Source organism: Oncorhynchus gorbuscha, linkage group LG06 (assembly GCF_021184085.1).
Source record: "Oncorhynchus gorbuscha isolate QuinsamMale2020 ecotype Even-year linkage group LG06, OgorEven_v1.0, whole genome shotgun sequence".
NCBI classification, from domain to species: domain Eukaryota; kingdom Metazoa; phylum Chordata; class Actinopteri; order Salmoniformes; family Salmonidae; genus Oncorhynchus; species Oncorhynchus gorbuscha.
Window position 1 is genome coordinate 62,086,003 of NC_060178.1, and position 18,949 is coordinate 62,104,951.

General features: G+C 41.2%; 2 protein-coding genes across 3 annotated transcripts; both read left to right on the forward strand.

Moving 5' to 3' along the window:
• Positions 1-330: 330 nt before the first annotated feature.
• zgc:153169 (uncharacterized protein LOC767799 homolog) lies at positions 331-4,178 on the forward strand. 2 transcript variants are annotated; one of them, XM_046353770.1, is made up of 11 exons: positions 331-500; positions 1,332-1,470; positions 1,563-1,701; positions 1,818-1,974; positions 2,076-2,121; positions 2,590-2,628; positions 2,816-2,904; positions 3,337-3,352; positions 3,436-3,503; positions 3,713-3,817; positions 3,958-4,178. In XM_046353770.1, exons 2-11 carry the CDS (start codon positions 1,362-1,364, stop codon positions 4,099-4,101), a joined length of 912 nt encoding a protein of 303 aa, XP_046209726.1. In that variant the 5' UTR covers positions 331-500; positions 1,332-1,361; the 3' UTR covers positions 4,102-4,178. The 2 variants fall into 2 exon arrangements, with proteins under 2 accessions (XP_046209726.1, XP_046209727.1); XM_046353771.1 differs by having other exon boundaries at positions 3,442-3,503.
• A 626-nt stretch (positions 4,179-4,804) lies between these two features.
• On the forward strand, positions 4,805-17,808 carry rab1ab (RAB1A, member RAS oncogene family b). The gene is made up of 6 exons (XM_046353772.1): positions 4,805-5,230; positions 14,522-14,594; positions 14,993-15,088; positions 15,484-15,579; positions 16,225-16,356; positions 16,622-17,808. Exons 1-6 carry the CDS (start codon positions 5,217-5,219, stop codon positions 16,817-16,819), a joined length of 609 nt encoding a protein of 202 aa, XP_046209728.1. The 5' UTR covers positions 4,805-5,216; the 3' UTR covers positions 16,820-17,808.
• Positions 17,809-18,949: the final 1,141 nt, after the last annotated feature.

Genomic DNA, 18,949 nt, shown 5'->3' on the forward strand with positions numbered 1-18,949 from the left:
TACTGCAGGGTTGGAACGTAAATTGCAGAAAATTGAGGTTATGGTGGTAGCTGCAGAGAGGTATTTGGGTGCGCGAGACTTGATGTCAGAAGAGTTACAGGGTGTGTTAAGTGGTGATATTCCATTCTTTCAGGCTGTTGGCCTGAAGTAGGACTAAATAGATTTAAATAATGGAGTAGGGTGGTTTTATTTATTAATATATATTTTTTTATTTGTGAGTGTAGTGTCAGATGGTAGGCTATAAAAAAAATGTAAACAATGTATTAAGAGAGTTCAACTCCAGTCTAGTAGGTGGCGGTAATGCAACAGTGGATGCCAACCATAGTTTTCTTCATCGAAGAAGAAAATCACTTTCGTTGGCAAGTGGTAGACAACATTTTACAGTGGTTCTATTTTTCTTGTTCTGTTTTTTAAAATATATTGGCAGCTTCGTTTAACATAAATAAGCATAAATAATATATGTGAGTTGTACTGTAAAGGGAAGCTGAAAGAGAACGAAGGTAGGCGATGTGTAGCCTTTGGACCCAGTCTCTCTAGCTGCTTTTAGCAACGCGGGTGTATTTACAATGCATACACTAGCTTTGAGCCCAATTGTATTGGGTTGCACACAAACAGTGCGCAGGAAGCGAGTTAAATACAATTCCATTTCGACTTACTGTGCCGGTCGGTTGGTCACTATGACGGGGAATATAAATAAATAATAGTTATGCACATGCGTCATGTGGTCAAAAAATGAACAACTTGTGGGGGCGACTTTTATTTTGACATGAGGTAAGCAGAGAAGAAATGGGTCTATAACGGACCCACGTTTGGAAGGTCTCTAATTCCCTGTTTTTGTGCAACCCAATACAGTTGGGAGCAACGCTAGTGTATGTAAATACACCCCCGTTGATAAAAGCAGCTACCCTCTTCCAAGTACTGATGTAAACAAACATGCAATAATCATTACAAGCATGGCAGTTGCATAACTTAAACCAAGGATCCTCTCAGAATCTAATGATGATTTGTAGCCTATATGTTGTATCCAGAGTCGTATAGAGATCTATACTGGTTGTGGTGAAATCAGTGGGTTTAATCCTTGGTCATGTCCATATTCTACAACCCCTTTTATTTTGCCCAGAAAATGCATAGGTAGGGATCTCTTGCTTTCACCAATCCAGCATTTCCAATGGTGATGACTCATGAAGGAAAGAAGATGATGAGAGGAAAGTGCTAGTAGTGCATCATTAATCCATTTGTTTATTTACTCATTTGTTTATCCCAGGCCTTGGATGTAGGGACTTGAATTAGTATATGGATTGGGACTATAACCCTGTGTTTTGTCCTCCTAGACCCAGTAGAGTTCTTCAGACAGCGGAACCATGGCAGCTGTGGGGACATGGGGTTTCTCTCAGCCTTCCGTGGAGAGAATACGGTCCCTGATTACTGCTGGAGGACACGCCACAGATGCTGTAGAGGAGGCCATGGCAGGTTGGCATGAGTTGGCGTGGGTGACTCATCTACTACAGTTCCGCAGTGCAGCATGTCTTATGTCCATTGTGAAACTCTTGAATTTCTTCCAGATGTTGAAGATGATCCAAAGACTGGGCTTCACATTGTGGGGAGGGGAGGATTCCCTAACAGTGGGGGAGTGTTGGAGTGTGATGCTGCCATCATGGAGGGCATCACTGGCAGGTTCGGGGCAGTCGCAGCACTACGGGGGTGAGAGAACCACCTGCTAAAACCATGGCATGGCATGGGAAAGAGATGTCTGTGAAAATGAATAGTCATAGGGAAGCCCATTAATAAATGTAACGGTATGAAACTATGGTTTCCAGGGTTGGGGCTCCGGTGCGGGTGGCTCGTAGGGTGATGGACAGAAGCCCCCACAGTCTGCTTGTTGGGGAGGGAGCAGTAGCTTTTGCCAGGGAGCAGGGCTTTACTATAGAGCCCAATGACAACATGCTGAGTGCACACTCAGCCAAGGCTTACCAGGTACCAATACTCCCTGGAGGAAAATGGCATGGCTAACCATTTTAAATATAAATGACAGATGTTGGAAAACTACAAATTATACATCTTGTTCATTCTTGCAGGAATTTCTGGAACAGAAGCAAAGTGTCAGTGGACATGACACACTTGGTGAGACCTGAAACTTTATTTTTTTAAATGTTGATTTATCATGATCTTCCTGCTCATTGTAGAGCATTGAGTGACAGCGGAACATCTACTGTAACAACTGAAAATGACTGATAAATGTGACTGAGACTTGTGCATTAAATTGTTTGGTCCTCTAGGGGGAGTCCTAATCCATATAATCACATTAGTCTTAGTTGTATATTACATTATTTATGGATCCCTAACCTGACACCTACTGTTTTGAATCTGGAATCTTTTTACAATAGTCTCGATTCCCCCCATCTCCAATATCAAAGTTTCTCATCTAGATTAAATAACCCCACTTTCTCTTTTTTTTAAATATATTTTAAAATTATTATTACTGACCATTCCTGCAAGACAAGTTGGTACAAAACATCTGTGGAAGCAGGTCTAAAAGTGCAGGTTACATATTTAGCATCAGATCTAACAACTTCCTCCCTTTCTCAACAGGACTTATAGCGTTAGATAACATGGGGAACATAACTGTTGGTGAGCAAGTTGGTGTCTTCTGTTTTTTCTCTTGTTCTTTCTTATTTATTATGTAAAAGACATATTGCAAGCTCCAGTAGTTGAGTATTTATTTTCAGAGTCTAGAGATACTTCCATCGTAGCTACAGTATGAGGTTAGGTTGTAGTAATATGATTCAGCTGATTTTGCTCATGTCCTGTTTTTCAGGAGTTTCTACTTCAGGGGCCCCCTTCAAATCACCAGGGAGGGTGGGAGACTCACCTCTACCTGGATGTGGCCTATACGCTGAACACATGGCAAGTTTACAGCTACCAAAATCAACTCAGTCAAAGAACTGCACACACTGATGAACTTCTTTCCCTCTGTGTTTTAGTAGCCTTTTCTGGATAATTGTGTTGTGACACACTACACAATGAATCCATTTTACTGCATGTTTGTTAATCCTACAAAGATTGCAGGTTTATGTAAAGTTTTAATACACTATTGTTATGTTAATGTATCGGTTTCAGTACGCTTAAAGGGAATCTCATTCATAGCCAATTCACCACAGTTTAACATCCTTATGATCAAAAAACACTAGAACAAGGGAAACGCATGTTGAATTGAAAGTGGTTTAAAATATTCCAACTGAAGTAACAGTCAGATTGCAGGTTCACATTAAGTGTAACAGGCACATTTTTTCTATGACTGTCATCTCTGTCATTGTATAACCCTGCTCACTTTTTCAGGTGGGAGCTGCGGCAGGTATGTGAACTATTTGGATGATCTTTTCTTTGAATGCGCAAATATATTTTTTTATTATATTTTCTAAAGACTTCTCTTATCAGCCACAGGTGATGGTGATAAAATAATGTGTCATTGCCCAAGCTTCCACGCTGTTCAACTGATGAAACAGGTAGTGTTATGAGATTATCAAGTCATAAATCATTTTACTTTGTCAACCTTCTACTGAGTCAGGTGTAGGTTTGATGTGCCCTGTGGTTGAGATGTTTGAGCAGCCACACTGTCCTATGAAATCTAACTAGCCAGCTATTATTCACACAGCATTAGCCTGCCTGGAACGTTTGGCCCCTTACCCCAACTGACTTTCTGTCTCTCCCCCAGGGGTCATCACCCAACATGGCCTGTTACACTGTCCTGGATGACATCATCAGGAGGACTGCCCCGGACAAGTGCTTTGAGATTGGACTCATCGCCCTGAACGTGAAGGTATCTTTTCTACTCTTAGTACTATATTATAGAGATACAGAGTAGTCATTGTTATATAAATAAATTAAGTTGCACAAAAAACAGATTGGGTCGTTCTGTCTTCTCGACTCCCTAACACTAGATTGAAACCTATCCTCTAGGGTGAAGTAGGGGCTGCCTCTTCAGTGGAGTTTCCCTACACATTCTGGATCCAGGAGAAGGACTATGTGGAAACAAGTACTCAGCTTCCAAATTCCACAGATATGGAGGGCACAGAAAAATGTGACACATGTACAGTAAAATAAAGGGTGTGTCATTGTTAACAGTGATGTATTGAATTGTATTGATAGTAATTGATAATAAAACAATTTTATGTTTACTATAAGTGTCTAATAGTGCTGTCTGAAATAATATTTTAAAGTAGGCCTACACACAGGTATGAAAATAATGTTATAATGGTATGTAGCATACTTATTTCCCCCAATCTGTGGAAAGGAAGTTTCTATCTTTAGCCTACTTGTGAAATTTTGAACGCCTTTAACATGCACAGTTTATGGGCTGACTGACTCATACCTGTGCAGGTGCTGACAGGTCTGACAGGTGACCATCCTAGGCTGACATGATGTCACTCACACTAACTATGACTCAACAATTCAGGATGGAAGATCCTTCTGAACATAAGCATTTAGCTAACCTTTGTCGATGCATGATCTGATATGACTGGTCAATTTCATGAGGGACCTGGACTGTGCCTTCCGTTAGTTTTGCCATTGTATCCTCCATGTGGTCCTTGTCATTAATTTACTCATCCAACATACTATCAGGGTCATACTGTACATTTTGAGAACCTATTGACAGAGGAACGATTTGTTTTTTGAGCACTCATTTTATGATTAATTTAATCACATATGATAGGCTTGATTAATCTGAATTAATCTAGATGGGGGGGGGGGGTCATGTAATTGATTTCCCCAGACCAGAGTGATTCACGCCAAAATTTTGCCACGTTTCACTAGTAATGACGTAGCCTTTGACAGCAAGCGCAAGGGGCAAACGAAACATCGACCAGCCTAGTTTCCTAGCTACATTGTCATTAGGGTAGTGTAGTCATATTCGGCACGGCAGAACATACTCAATATAAGACGAGCCTTTAGGAACAAACTACGATTTCTGAGAATCGCTGATCTTGCTTCTAGGGTTTCTCTGTTCAGTGTTTGAGTTGCTATTTCCTGGTTGATACTAGCAGCCATTTTGGTTTCAAGACAACTAGCCTGGGTTTGGATGAATACCTTGCCAGCTAGTTAGTTACTTTTATTTTTCCTCCAAAGGAATTAGCTAGCTAACTATTTATTTACATTTTTTCAGAGCGAAAGGGAGTGCCGTTTTATAAGAAAAGGGGATTTACTGTGACGACTCCAAGATGAATCCCGAATAGTAAGTACAGTAGCTAACTGAACGTCAGCTAACCTAGCTGTTCTGCTAGCTACACAGCTAACATTATCTGACCTGTTTGTGTTTTGTCCATCTAAAAAGTGCAAACTAGTTAGTTAGTTAGTTAGCTAGCTACCATTAGTCACTGTGTTTGTTGAGGTCATATTAACGTTTCACACAAGTTAGTCAATGTCAATAAATGTGTTTACAGTCAGCTAGTTAACTTAGTTGCTAACTAGCACCGGCATAGTTATTAAACATTTAATTAGTTAACTGCTAGGGCAGAGTAGTTAAGTTTAGTTGGTAACGTAGTACTAACTAATGTAAGTTACTTAGCTAGTTACCTTTTTATTCTAGTAGCCTGGTAAAGCACACGTCAACTAGCTAACGTTACTGTTCATGTCATTAGATATGTTGTGATTATCGCTACTTTAACGTTATCTTACTAGTTAACATTAGCCAGTCAAGTCAATATCCCAATGTGTAACGTTATATTACTGCAGCCTTTTGTGCACTTGGTCAATAATGGTGGTGGTCAATAATGGTGGTATAATTGGTGGTGGTCAATAATTAATGCTAGCTAGCTAGTTATATCTATAACGATTTCATATGTGGCTATACTACACAGTGGTAACTTAACTCCTTGCTAGTTAGGCAATGTAGCTGGCTAGTACTCTGGTTGATGCTAGTTAACTACATTGACAATAAACCAAATTAGTGAATTAAGCATTGTGATTGATTCTCTAACGTTACATCCATGTTATTTTGTGAATTTGGCCCTCAAGTGGAAAGCAACTAAGCAATATGACAGGATAGTGTGGCACCCACCCACTCTCTACATCCTGAGTCAGTCATGTGTGGGTCACATGCAATATGACATGCCTCTTTCAACACACTCATTGGGTTGTTGGGCAAGCCACGGGTTTGTCTACCATCCCTCTAAACATGTTGGCAATTACCGGAATCCTGTGGTTTAGACATAGGTTGGTGTTGTATGATACATATTTAGTATGTATTTTAGCTCAGTTAAAAAATAAAAATCTAATCTATGCAACAGTCCCACTGCATGGCATGGCAGTGAACATCTGATTTGAAATGTTCTTCAGAATCTATTCTGATTACACAAGATAGTGAATATGCCTTTGCATTGCAAGGGTAGCCATTTCCTTTTTTGACAGGCACACTAGGCTGTTACCCCCATTTAGAGACAGGATAACATTTTATTTGAGACAGGTTTAATGTGTTCGCACTCAGATGTTGCATAAAGCTTACTTCATTATTCAATGTTTATACATTTTTTACTACATCAAGGATAGCGTACAGACGTTTCGGCTTTACAGCCTTCAGTGTGTAGGTACAATTCTCTTTCAATCCAAAAAGTATTTCTAAAGAACAACAGATGAGAAGCAGGTGCTTCTAATCAGGGTTGCCACTCATCTGCCAATCATTGGCCCCTCTGGTGTACCTGTATACAAATTTGTCACAAAAATAAACAGAATTACAGGGGGTGGGGTCAGGCATGAAGGGCAACTCTCAAATCAACTGCCCCAGGTGTCTGCTCACCTAAATACATCACATCAATTCATGAGCCAGCCCACCCCGAAGGACATCAGGCAAAGCCGTTCATAAATGTGTGGGGCCAACTCATAAACGATATGCAAAATCTGCTAAGAACATTGTTCTTGTATAGTCTAAATGTGGCTTATAGGAACAAGGTGAAATCGAATTCTTAGTTTAAACCATGTGGAAATACAGAATTTAATTGATATATCCAGCCCTTGCTTCTGGGAGAGCGCGGTGGTTCTCTTTTGATCAGTTATTTCTTTGAGACCTCAAGGGGTACATTATTCATAAGTTGTTATTGAACTTTTAAAGGCCAAGTGCAGTCCAAAATGGTATTTTCCTGTGTTCTACATATCTACACTATGCAGTTGGAGTAATACTGTGAAATTGATGACCTTTTAGTGTAAGAGCTGTTTGAAAAGAGTGCCTGAAATTTCAACCTGTTTGGTGGGATGGACTTTTGGCCTCCCATGGTGACATCGCCATGCGGTATGTTAGTTAATAAACCAATGAGAGAGAGTTCCAAAACTCTTTGCCAATAACTACACATTTTCCCCTCCCCACTCAGACCTATCCTAAACAGTCCTAGCTAAATTCTTGCTTGAGAAATTGACCTTTGCTAAGAAGCTATTTTTGTTTATTTTTGACAATTTTTATTGAAAACAATCACGGGAAAGTACTTATTTGTTACCCATAAATGATTTGGGATTGAGATAACGGGTTGCAAAATGGGCTTTCTATCAGCAGACGGCACTCTTGACTGATGTATAGCTACTTTCTCTGGTACTTTTCTCGGTGTAGCCTACTTTTATTCAATTCAAATTCAAGATTAACTTCAAGCAAAACATTTAGGAAATGTAGCTGGCAGCATTCTTTCTATGATAAACGTTAGAAATATGATGGCTATGCATCGTTTTTGCCGAAAAGACCTTGCTTTTTCATTGTACGCTCATTTACTAGTGTGGCTGCTAGCCAAATAAGCTATTTTCTGCTGAATGTGTTGCACTTATGTATTTTCTGTGAAGGACAATTAGTTGTATGCCCCTTATCACCCTTGAAGCAACAAAATATATATATATATATATATATATATATATATATATATATATATATATTTTTTTTCTTTTCTTCTTTTTTCTAGTAGATCATAAAAATAAATAAATCAAATAAGTTTGACTCATTCAGCAGTTTTTACCTAACGTTTAATTAAGTATAATACTATTGGAAATGAATGTGAAAAGTTAATTTATATTCCTAAAACAACATAAGTTGAAATTAATGCTGTTTGGGGTCTATGCACTATTTAAACTAACACTATTCAAAGGCCACACAGAATCTGAGAATACTTTTTAGATCACTGGTTAGAAGAGAATTTGCTGAAGACCTTCATCCAGAATGTCGGGTGGAAGTTTTGCGAGGCTGCCGAAACAGGGAAGGAAACAAATCAGTTGCTTTGTTATTCAACTTAAACAAATCACCACCCGCTGTAGTATATCAACAGTGACTAGGGTTGGTTTCTATTTGAGTGATAGTTTGACTCGCAGATCCATGTATTGGTGTGAGATCAGCTACTTTTATACGGAGAGCGTCTTGAATTTTCCCTGCTGTTTGAGTTTGAGACGGCCAGCGGGTATGACAGAATCAACTGTACAAAACCAATGATATTTATCTATTTTAAATTGATTTTGTCATTGTTTTTACTATAAGCTTGTATACTAACATCACTAATCGGAGGTAGAAAGGATGTGTAATTACCCTCATTCGATGTAGTCAACGTGAGGTTGTGTAATGTAGTAACACACACTGTCCATGTACAGGAAATTGCCACATCTTAAATGACCATGTTTTCATGACATGATATCATTTTGACGCCCATTCAAAAACAGTACGGGACTAGATTTATTAGGATCCCCGTTAGCTGACTCCAATGGCAACAGCTAGTCTTACTGGGGTCTGACACAACGAAAAAGACAAGACTTTATCATTTACATTTGTATTTAATTAACATGTGTTTGCATCTATCACATGTCAGTACAAACACACAACAAGTAGGCCACATGGGGGAGAGGCGTTGTGTCGTGAGGTGTTGCTTTATTAGTTTTTTGAAACCAGGTTTGCTGTTCACTTGCGTTATATGAGATGGGAGTTCTATGCACTCATGGCTCTGTATAATGTACCAGGAAGTAGGCTGGACTTTCATAGGGTATTGTCCCCAGCCTTTAACACCTCCCTCAGCATCTTTTGTTGCACTGAAGTCCTTGCAAGATGTAGGCTACTTATCCATCCCCACACTGCTTCCATGGATCCATGGACTCAAATGCACCTGGTCAACCAGGGGGTTCTCCGAGTTCCCAGTTAGTAGCCCGCAGAAAACAGGCTATATCTGATGCAGTGCATTTTAGTGATGGGGGGGGGTCGACAGTTGAATATCGCAATATTATTTGGGATGCAAACTCAATATTAGGAAGGTGTTCGTAATGGTTGTACACTTAGTGTATAGTGAGCAATATGTTTGGAATATCAAATCGCAATACATATAATTGTGAGAATCACAATAGATACCATATTGGCACTTAAGTATCGTGATAATATTGTCTCATCAGTTCCCAGGCAAATCCCAGCCCTATTGTGTATTTTTGCAGAGCACTTGCTTTCATTATCTTTTGCCTTGCTCTCTAGCCCATCTTTTGTCTGCCGGAGCTGAGCAGCTGATGTGGAAGTCGAATAATGGTGGGCGGCTTGGTGTGTCTGTCTTTGAAGCATACACAGTATCATCCAATCCCACTTAAAATGCTGACTGTGATAGTGGGGTAGACAGATTTTTGCTGTAGGCTATTTCCCCCTCTCTTGCAAGACTAGTCAGAGGTACTACTAGCCTTTCACAGGGCCTGTCATTGTTGTCCTCAACCATCTGCTTAACGAAGACTGCATGACTGTAATTCATAACAATGGGCGAGGGGGGAAAAGGACAGGGAGGCAGGAAACAGGGCTGCCTCAGTTTCTTAGCCTTGGTGCTGGGTCAGACTAGAGCGTCGCCCAGGTTCATCCGAGCCTGCCTGCCTTCCTTTGACGACTGGAGAGAGTGGAGGAGGGTCCGATCTGAAGTCCAGCTGAATTCCCCTCTTATTGTGGAATGCTTAATCAGCTTACTGGAGTTTCCGTACCTTTCTGTGTGTAGCCTGGTTGTATGGCACATTGTGTAGCACATGCCCCTGTTAAATAAATACAGCATACCGAGTGGAGGGGGTTGAGAGAACGTGTGTGTGTGTGTGTGTGTGTGTGTGTGTGTGTGTGTGTGTGTGTGTGTGTGTGTGTGTGTGTGTGTGTGTGTGTGTGTGTGTGTGTGTGTGTGTGCTTTGGTTAGAACTGAACATGAGTGGACAATAGCTGTATAGTTTCTAGATGTTTGTCTTTTGCTGGTCTGATCTAATTTTATAGGCTATGTTGATGATGCTTCCCTAATTCACACGGTTGGGAGTGGGACAGGATGTATGGACTGGAAATGCTCAGCATTTTGTTGTCGTCATGGGTCCATCCTACTGGGGTTTCAGCTCGTATACAGTTGAAGTCGGAAGTTTACATACAGTTAGGTTGGAGTGTATGTAAATTAAAACTCGTTTTTCAACCACTCCACACATGTCTTGTTAACAAACTATAGTTTTGGCAACTTGGTTAGGACATCTACTTTGTGCATGACACAAGTAATCTTTCCAACAATTGTTTACAGACACAGTGAATTTTAAGTGAAATAATAATCACAATTAGAGGTCAGCCGATTAATCAGAATGGCCGATTAATTAGAGCCGATTTCAAGTTTTCATAACAATCGGAAATCTGTATTTTTGGGCTCCCGATTTAAAAAAAATAATATATATATATATATATATTTTTTTTACACCTTTATTTAACGAGGCAAGGCAGTTAAGAACACATTCTTATTTTCAATGACAGCCTAGGAACGGTGGGTTAACTGCCTCGTTCAGGGGCAGATCGACAGATTTTCACCTTGTCAGCTCGGTGATTAATCTTGCAACCTTACAGTTAACTATTCCAACGCAATAACGACCTGCCTCTCTCTCGTTGCACTCCACAAGGAGACTGCCTGTTACGCGAATGCAGTAAGCCAAGGTAAGTTGCTAGCTAGCATTAAACTTATCTTATAAAAAACTATCAATCATAATCACTAGTTAACTACACATGATTAATGATATTACTAGATATTATCTAGCGTGTCCTGCGTTGCAATAAATCTGACTAAGCATACAAGTGTCTTAAGTATCTGACTGAGCGGTTGTAGGCAGAAGCAGGCGTGTAAACATTAATTCAAACAGCACTTTCGTGCGTTTTGCCAGCAGCTCTTATGTTGTGCATCAAGCATTGCGCTGTTTATGACTTCAAGCCTATCAACTCCCGAGATGAGGCTGGTGTAACTGAAGTGAAATGGCTAGCTAGTTAGCGTGCGCTAATAGAGTTTCAAACGTCACTCGCTCTGAGCCTTCTAGTGGTTTTTCCCCTTGCTCTGCATGGGTAACGCTGCTTCGATGGTGGCTGTTGTGTTGCTGGTTCGAGCCCAGGGAGGAGCGAGGAGAGGGACGGAAGCTATACTGTTACACTGGCAATACTAAGGTGCCTATAAGAACATCCAATAGTCAAAGGTTAATGAAATACAAATGGTATAGAGGGAAATAGTCCTATAATTCCTATAACAACTAAAACCTAAAACTTCTTACCTGGGAATATTGAAGACTCCTGTTAAAAGGAACCACCAGCCTTCATACACTGCTCAAAAAAATAAAGGGAACACTAAAATAACACATCCTGGATCTGAATGAATGAAATATTCTTATTAAATTTTTCTTTACATAGTTGAATGTGCTGACGACAAAATCACACAAATTATCAATGGAAATCACATTTATCAACCCATGGAGGTCTGGATTTGGAGTCACACTCAAAATTAAAGTGGAAAACCACACTACAGGCTGATCCAACTTTGATGTAATGTCCTTAAAACAAGTCAAAATGAGGCTCAGTAGTGTGTGGCCTCCACGTGCCTGTATGACCTCCCTACAACGCCTGGACATGCTCCTGATGAGGTTGCGGATGGTCTCCTGAGGGATCTCCTCCCAGACCTAGACTAAAGCATCCGCCAACTCCTGGACAGTCTGTGGTGCAAAGTGGCGTTGGTGGATGGAGCGAGACATGATGTGCTCTATTGGATTCAGGTCTGGGGAATGGGCGGGCCAGTCCATATCATCACTGCCTTCCTCTTGCAGGAACTGCTGACACACTCCAGCCACATGAGGTCTAGCATTGTCTTGCATTAGGAGGAACCCAGGGCCAACCGCACCAGCATATGGTCTCACATTTTGTCACCAAAGCCCCATATACCACCCACGACTGCGACCTGTATGCTCTCGTCGGCTGGCCCTCGCTACATATTCATCGCCAGACCCACTGGCTCCAGGTCATCTATAAGTCTTTGCTAGGTAAAGCTCCGCCTTCTCAACTCACTGGTCACAATAACAACACCCACCCGTAGCACGCGCTCCAGCAGGTATATCTCACTGGTCATCCCCAAAGCCAACACCTTTGGCCGACCTTTCCTTCCAGTTCTCTGCTGCCAATGACTGGAACAAATTGCAAAAATCGCTGATGTTGGAGACATATCTCCCTCACTAACTTTAAACGTCAGCTATCTGAGCAGCTAATCGATCGCTGCAGCTGTACACAGCCCATCTGTAAATAGCCCATCCAATCTACCTACCTCGTCCCCATGTTGTTTTTATTTACTTTTTTGCTCTTGAACACCATTATTTCAACTTTCACATCATCCTCTGCACATCTATCACTCCAGTGTTAATTTGCTAAATTGTCATTACTTTGCTACTATGGCCTATTCATTGCCTTATCACCTCCCACCATTTGCACACACTATATATAGACTTTTTTATATTGTGTTATTGACTGTATGTTTGTTTATTCCATGTGTAACTCTGTGTTTGTCGCTTTGCTTTATCTTGGCCAGGTCGCAGTTATAAATGAGAACTTGTTCTCAACTGGCTTACCTGGTTAAATAAAGGTGAAATAAAAAATAAAGTGGTGATCCTAACTGACCTAAGACAGGATTAAATGTCAGGATTTGTGAAACTGAGTTTAAATGTATTTGGCTAAAGTGTATGTAAACTTCTGACTTCAACTGTAAATGAGCATAGCCTGAATTGGTGTATTTTAGCAAGCATCAGTGGGCCAAGGAATGGTGTTTTAGTATTTTACCGATCATTTGAAGATCATTGTTTGGCAAGCTCATACCCGTTTGTTACGCTGTGAAAGCCAGTTTGATAAGATGTCCCATTTTGAATCTAAGAACATCATCATTAAGGCTACTGCTGTCTGTCACGCGTTTATATCGGTGACCATCACCAGAGCTCACAGCCCCATGTCAACCCAGTCTTAAGTTCACACCTCAGCCCTCACCTCTTCCTCCTCACTGTGAGTTGCTGCGCAGGTCCCCCGGCCTCGTTTCACCCAGTGTGCATGTACCTGCGTGTGTCTGACTGTCGTGTGCGTTTTTATGTAGGCTATTTTTGTGCAAGTGTTTTTCTGCTGTTGTGTGGTGTCTCTCACACCGGATCAAGGTTAGCAGCACTCTGAAACATGAGCTGATGAACTACAGAGAGCTTTGGCAAATTCGACAGCAGCTCTGTTTGTAACAAATCATTAAACATGCGTCAGGCTGATATGACATGAGCTCAATTAAAGAAGGCTTCTTAGTGAAGTTGAGCAAAGGCCTACTGAGTTTCTACTGTATTCCAGTTAACATACTATGTTGTCGGCAGTCACAGTGCAGTCTTCATCCTTTTTAAAATGCCATTGTTTGAGTGTGTATCACATGAGCACTGAAATGTTGAGCTCCCCCACTGATATTTTGTTTTGCTGATCGTGCACAGATCTGTGTGGTCCTAGCAGTGTGAGGTTTCATTTGCCTGCCAAATCTGATTTTTTTTTTTTGTTTTTTTTTTTGAAGAACAAATTCTTATTTTCAATGACGGCCTAGGAACAGTTGGTTAACTGCCTGTTCAGGGGCAGAACGACGGATTTGTACCTTGTCAGCTCGGGGGTTTGAACTTGCAACCTTCCGGTTACTAGTCCAACGCTCTAACCACTAGGCTACCCTGCCACGATGTTTCACTGTCTGCTGAAATTGCAGATGTCTGTTGAAATGTCTACTTTTCTGTACCAAAAAGGTATGCAGGATTGCATCTCTTTGTGTTTGGACTCAGGCTTGAATTAGCCTGGTTTCAACTTTGGTGTGATAGTCTATAAAGGTGTCGGCGTGAAAGACCTTTCTAGGCGTTAGGCAAGCATTATAACACATCACTCATACACTCTGATTGTATGGTGGTGTGACCAAAGTAGTTATGCTGAGAGTTAACCCAACACAGTATCTTGCCCAAGATATTTGAAAGCAATATAACCGCAATGGCGTTTTTTGAATTGTCTGCTGCAACACCACAATGAAATCTCTCCTTAAGAGAGACGGGGAAGCGAGAAGAAACTGTTCTGTCTGAGGAAGCCATCAGAGCTATGCTGTCTACAGAGTTTAGAGGCAAGCTTCCAATGGTTTCTAACAAGGCTAGCGTCATTTTAATGTTTTTTTTTATAGCTACTTTTGTTGAAACTGTGGGGAAACCTGGAATCCTGTTTTTAAAACATCTCTACTCTCCACAGTGACTATTTATTCAAGCTGCTCCTGATCGGTGACTCTGGCGTCGGAAAGTCTTGTCTTCTCCTCCGATTTGCAGTAAGTGTTCTGTTCATCCGTCCATGTCTCATAGCCATTCATAAGGTGCCCGTCGTCACTCATTAGTTGTTCAAAGGCTGACCTAGTCATATTAACAATAATAATTATAGTCCTCTTAATAATAATGTAATATTGGACTAAATTCACAAGGTAAGAACTGGATGCCCTGTAATGTGAAAAGGTCAAATCGATCACAGAAATAGTATTTATATTATAGTATTAATACTGTGTTAAATCAACATTTTCTGGTTTACTCTCCTACTGCGGCGAATGATCCTACTTTTGGATTCCTTTTTTTCTTCTCTAGACTGAGAATGTATGAAAGGTTAAGGATTTGTACTTTGAGCAGGACGTCTGTATGTTCCCACACCGACTCCTCCCCTTTCCTTTCTCCCCAGGATGACACATACACAGAAAGCTACATTAGCACAATCGGAGTGGACTTCAAAATACGAACTATAGAATTAGACGGAAAGACTATTAAACTTCAAATCGTAAGTGCCCCCCCCCCCCGACCACATCTCTATTGTCCTCTACTGTGTAAAGGGGAAGCTCCACGTTACACTAACAAGTATGTAGTTCAGGATCTGGCCACATTTGGACCAAAAAATGCCATTGTAGGCATTTTAGAACCTAACTCTAGACTGTTCACCAAATATCCAAAGGCAGAGGCCTCCTACATTATTACGACTATCACGGTTGACTACAAACTGGTGAATTATCAGTTAGAAATACCCTTCTCTCATTTGTGTGTTTTGGTCTTATTTGTCAGAGTTGAATGTGCTATGAAGCAGCATCTATTTGGCAGAGGTGTGTGTGGTGTGTGTGTTTGGCCTTCCTGTATTTGTGACGGTGACTGAGTGTCTCTGCTGTGTGTTGACACTGACAGTGGGACACGGCGGGGCAGGAGAGGTTTCGCACAATCACATCCAGCTACTATAGAGGAGCCCACGGTATCATCGTAGTCTATGACGTCACAGACCAGGTCAGTCCACCTTTACCTTTTCACTGTGTTTGAGTGTTATAGATTATTTTCCACTATTAGTTGTTTTTAATTGAAATTCCGGAGTGCAGGTTAACTAGTATTTTGAAAGACTAAGGCCTAGATTCAATCAGAGCAAGCATTAACCAGTGATCGCCGAAAACCGCATAGCTGATGTTTTCGCGGTGTCAAAGGTGTAGCTGCGTTGGCGCTGTCAAATCGGTGAGCAGCTGCTCTTGATCATTGTCCCGACGCCACATCTGTCCCACTCACGTTAGAAGTTCAGAATGAGAAAGTGTAGGTTATGGAGAAATAATGATGCTCAAATAGAAAATCATTAAACAAAATGATGAGGATTTCTGTCAGTCAAATCGAGGTCTTGATTACATCACACGTTCCATTGTTTGAATTTGTAAACATGGCTGCATGGGGTTTCTCATAATGCGACTCTATGCAGCCAATGGCAACGTCTGCTTTAGGTTTAATGCCAGGTGCCGCTTGTGGATTTGAAAGCTCTTAACGCATTTCCACCTCCGACAAAACAACCACTATGCGGATGTTGGCTAAAGCGGATCTGATTGAATAGCGCCCTTTACAAAGATCTTGCCTACCCTTTCATGCTGGTTGTGATTCTCTTTCTTCTTCTAGGAGTCCTTCAATAATGTCAAGCAGTGGCTACAGGAAATCGACCGCTACGCCAGTGAAAACGTCAACAAGCTGTTGGTAGGGAACAAGTGTGACCTGACAACAAAGAAAGTGGTGGATTACACAACAGCAAAGGTAAGGGCTTCCATCAAAGTCAATGGGTTATCAGATGGTGCAGGAGTAATGCATTTTTCTATTTAACTACTTGAAAAAATAGTCTACAGCTGTGGTTTCCAAACCTTCAAATTTGATATTTTGTTGAGGCCCCCAAACAAACCAAATGTTTCTGGACACAATCGGATCTTTGTCTGCAACCCAGTAGTAAAATAGTAATAGTGTACAGTACTGTCACGAATGCAGCAGCTCCTCTAACCCAGTCTCTCCATTCCATTCTTTGCAGGAGTTTGCAGACTCCCTGGGCATCCCGTTCTTGGAAACTAGTGCCAAGAACGCCACCAATGTGGAGCAGGCCTTCATGACCATGGCTGCTGAGATAAAGAAGAGGATGGGCCCTGGGGCTACGACCGGAGGCAACGAGAGGTCCAATGTCAAGATCGACAGTACGCCTGTCAAACCTGCCTCGGGGGGCTGCTGCTGAGAGGGAGAACCCCACCAACACCTCTACCCTCACCTCAACCGCCCCCCTCCACTTGGCCCCATTCTCCACCATGCCTCACCCACCCAGCTTAACAGTAACTGAGCGAGAGTGTGAGAGCGAAAACAAAATTAAGTTGCCTGAATTTGTACAGTAGCCGTACTACCAACAAAAATGTATGGTTATCACCCTCCCTTTATGCCCTGGTAGTTGATGATTAGTAGTACTTTCCAGGCTGTCTGTTAGCAGTCAGATGGTCAGCCGCTCACTGGACCTCCCCTGGCCCCCTCCTGGAGTGGCTTTACCCCCCTTACCCGAACCTCATCAGACACAATGGATTTCATTTGAACCCCCACCCCCATCTGTGTGAAGGTTAATGAGAATAATGTGTGAGTGTCTATCTCACTGCATTCCTACTGCAGGGTTGGTATATAGTCAAATTATGTTTTGTTCTTCTGGCCCCCTCTTTTCTTTTCGGTTATTTTGCTGTTTGTATCAGCAAGTGTAGATCTCTGTCCCTTTCGAAGGCGTTTATTCGCCAATATGCGGTCAGCCAACTGCACAACAGTGTCTCACTGTCTCGCAAAAAAGTCTATTGAAAAATATGTACATATACATTGTGTGTGTGTATGTGTGTGTGTATATATGTAAGATCTGATTTGCTAGTTCTGTAGACTTCAATACATTATCGGAGTAGTCTTGACTTAATCTCTGCATTAAAATTTGTCTCAACATGTCACATTTAAACTGAAAAATAAATAAATGTTGTACTTCCAGACTGTATGATACGGAATAATCTGTTTGCGATTCTTGGTGGATATGTAGGAACATCTTGTTTTTAATAATTTATTCTACATTTATATGGCAAATATATTGTACCAGTAACTTAGACTCTGTATGCAAATTGGCCATTACCTGTGGAATATCTCAGTACAGAATTGCATATATAAAAACACTATGTTCTTTTTTCATAATAAAGGCTACTGAATACAGTTTTAAAAGAATTCAACCATTTCTCTAGCACTGTTTACCTAGTTTGACGTGTGTTCGCTATATGGATAGATGTGTCTAGCTAGATTTGTGTAATAGCACAGTGGTCTGTTGTATGTCAGATTGACTTTACCACAGAATGCTAACTACAGAACAAAATTCCCATGTATCCCATTCTCACCAGTTCTCCCCTGGAGTCCCCACAGTACATCAACTGCTAAATTCAGACACATTCTAGTTATTACACTTGAGCTCTACACTGATTGTACATAAAAATCAAGTGGCTATACAGTATGAGGTTTACTCAGTTGGAACAAGTAGTGTAGTTTTCACCAGGTTTAATCTGTGAATGAGGATTCCAATAGTGGGAAGGACAAAGTTTTCCAGGGTGTTTAAAAGTTCTCATTCGAAGTGTACATTACCCTCATAACATTCACAATTGATTACTACAGTAACAAAGATGCTGGTTAAAAACATGTTGCACATTAAAGGCTTTAGGTACAAGTACTGTAATTCTTAATGCACTTTTCATCCAGGTTTTCCATGTTCTGGCCCAAAGTGCTAACTGCTAGGCTACCTGCAGCCCTAAGGCCACTGAATGGTTCAACATCCTACATTACAAATCTACAATGATGTGTAGTGCAGACCACATTCTAATTTGGAGTGATGAATAACGCTTCACCATCTGGTAGTCCGATGGATGAATCTGGCTTTGGTGGATGCCAGGAGAACACTACCTGCCCGAATACATAGTGCCAACTGTAAAGTCTGGTGGAGGATAAATAATAGTCTGGAGCTTTTTTCATGATTTAGACTAGGTCCCTTAGTTCCAGTGAAGGGAAATCTTAACGCTACAGCATACAATGATATTCTAGACGATTCTGTGCTTCCAACATTGTGGCAACAGTTTGGAGAAGGCCCTTTGCTGTTTCAGCATGACAATGACCCAGTGCTCAAAGCGAGGTCCATACAGAAATGATTTGTTGAGATCGGTGTGAAAGAACTTGACTGCCTGCACAAAGCCCTGAGCTCAACCCCATCAAACACCTTTTAGATGAATTGGCGCACCGATTAGGAACCAGGCCTAATTGCCCAACATCAAGTGTTCTACCTCACGAATGCTCTTGTGGCTGAATGGAAGCA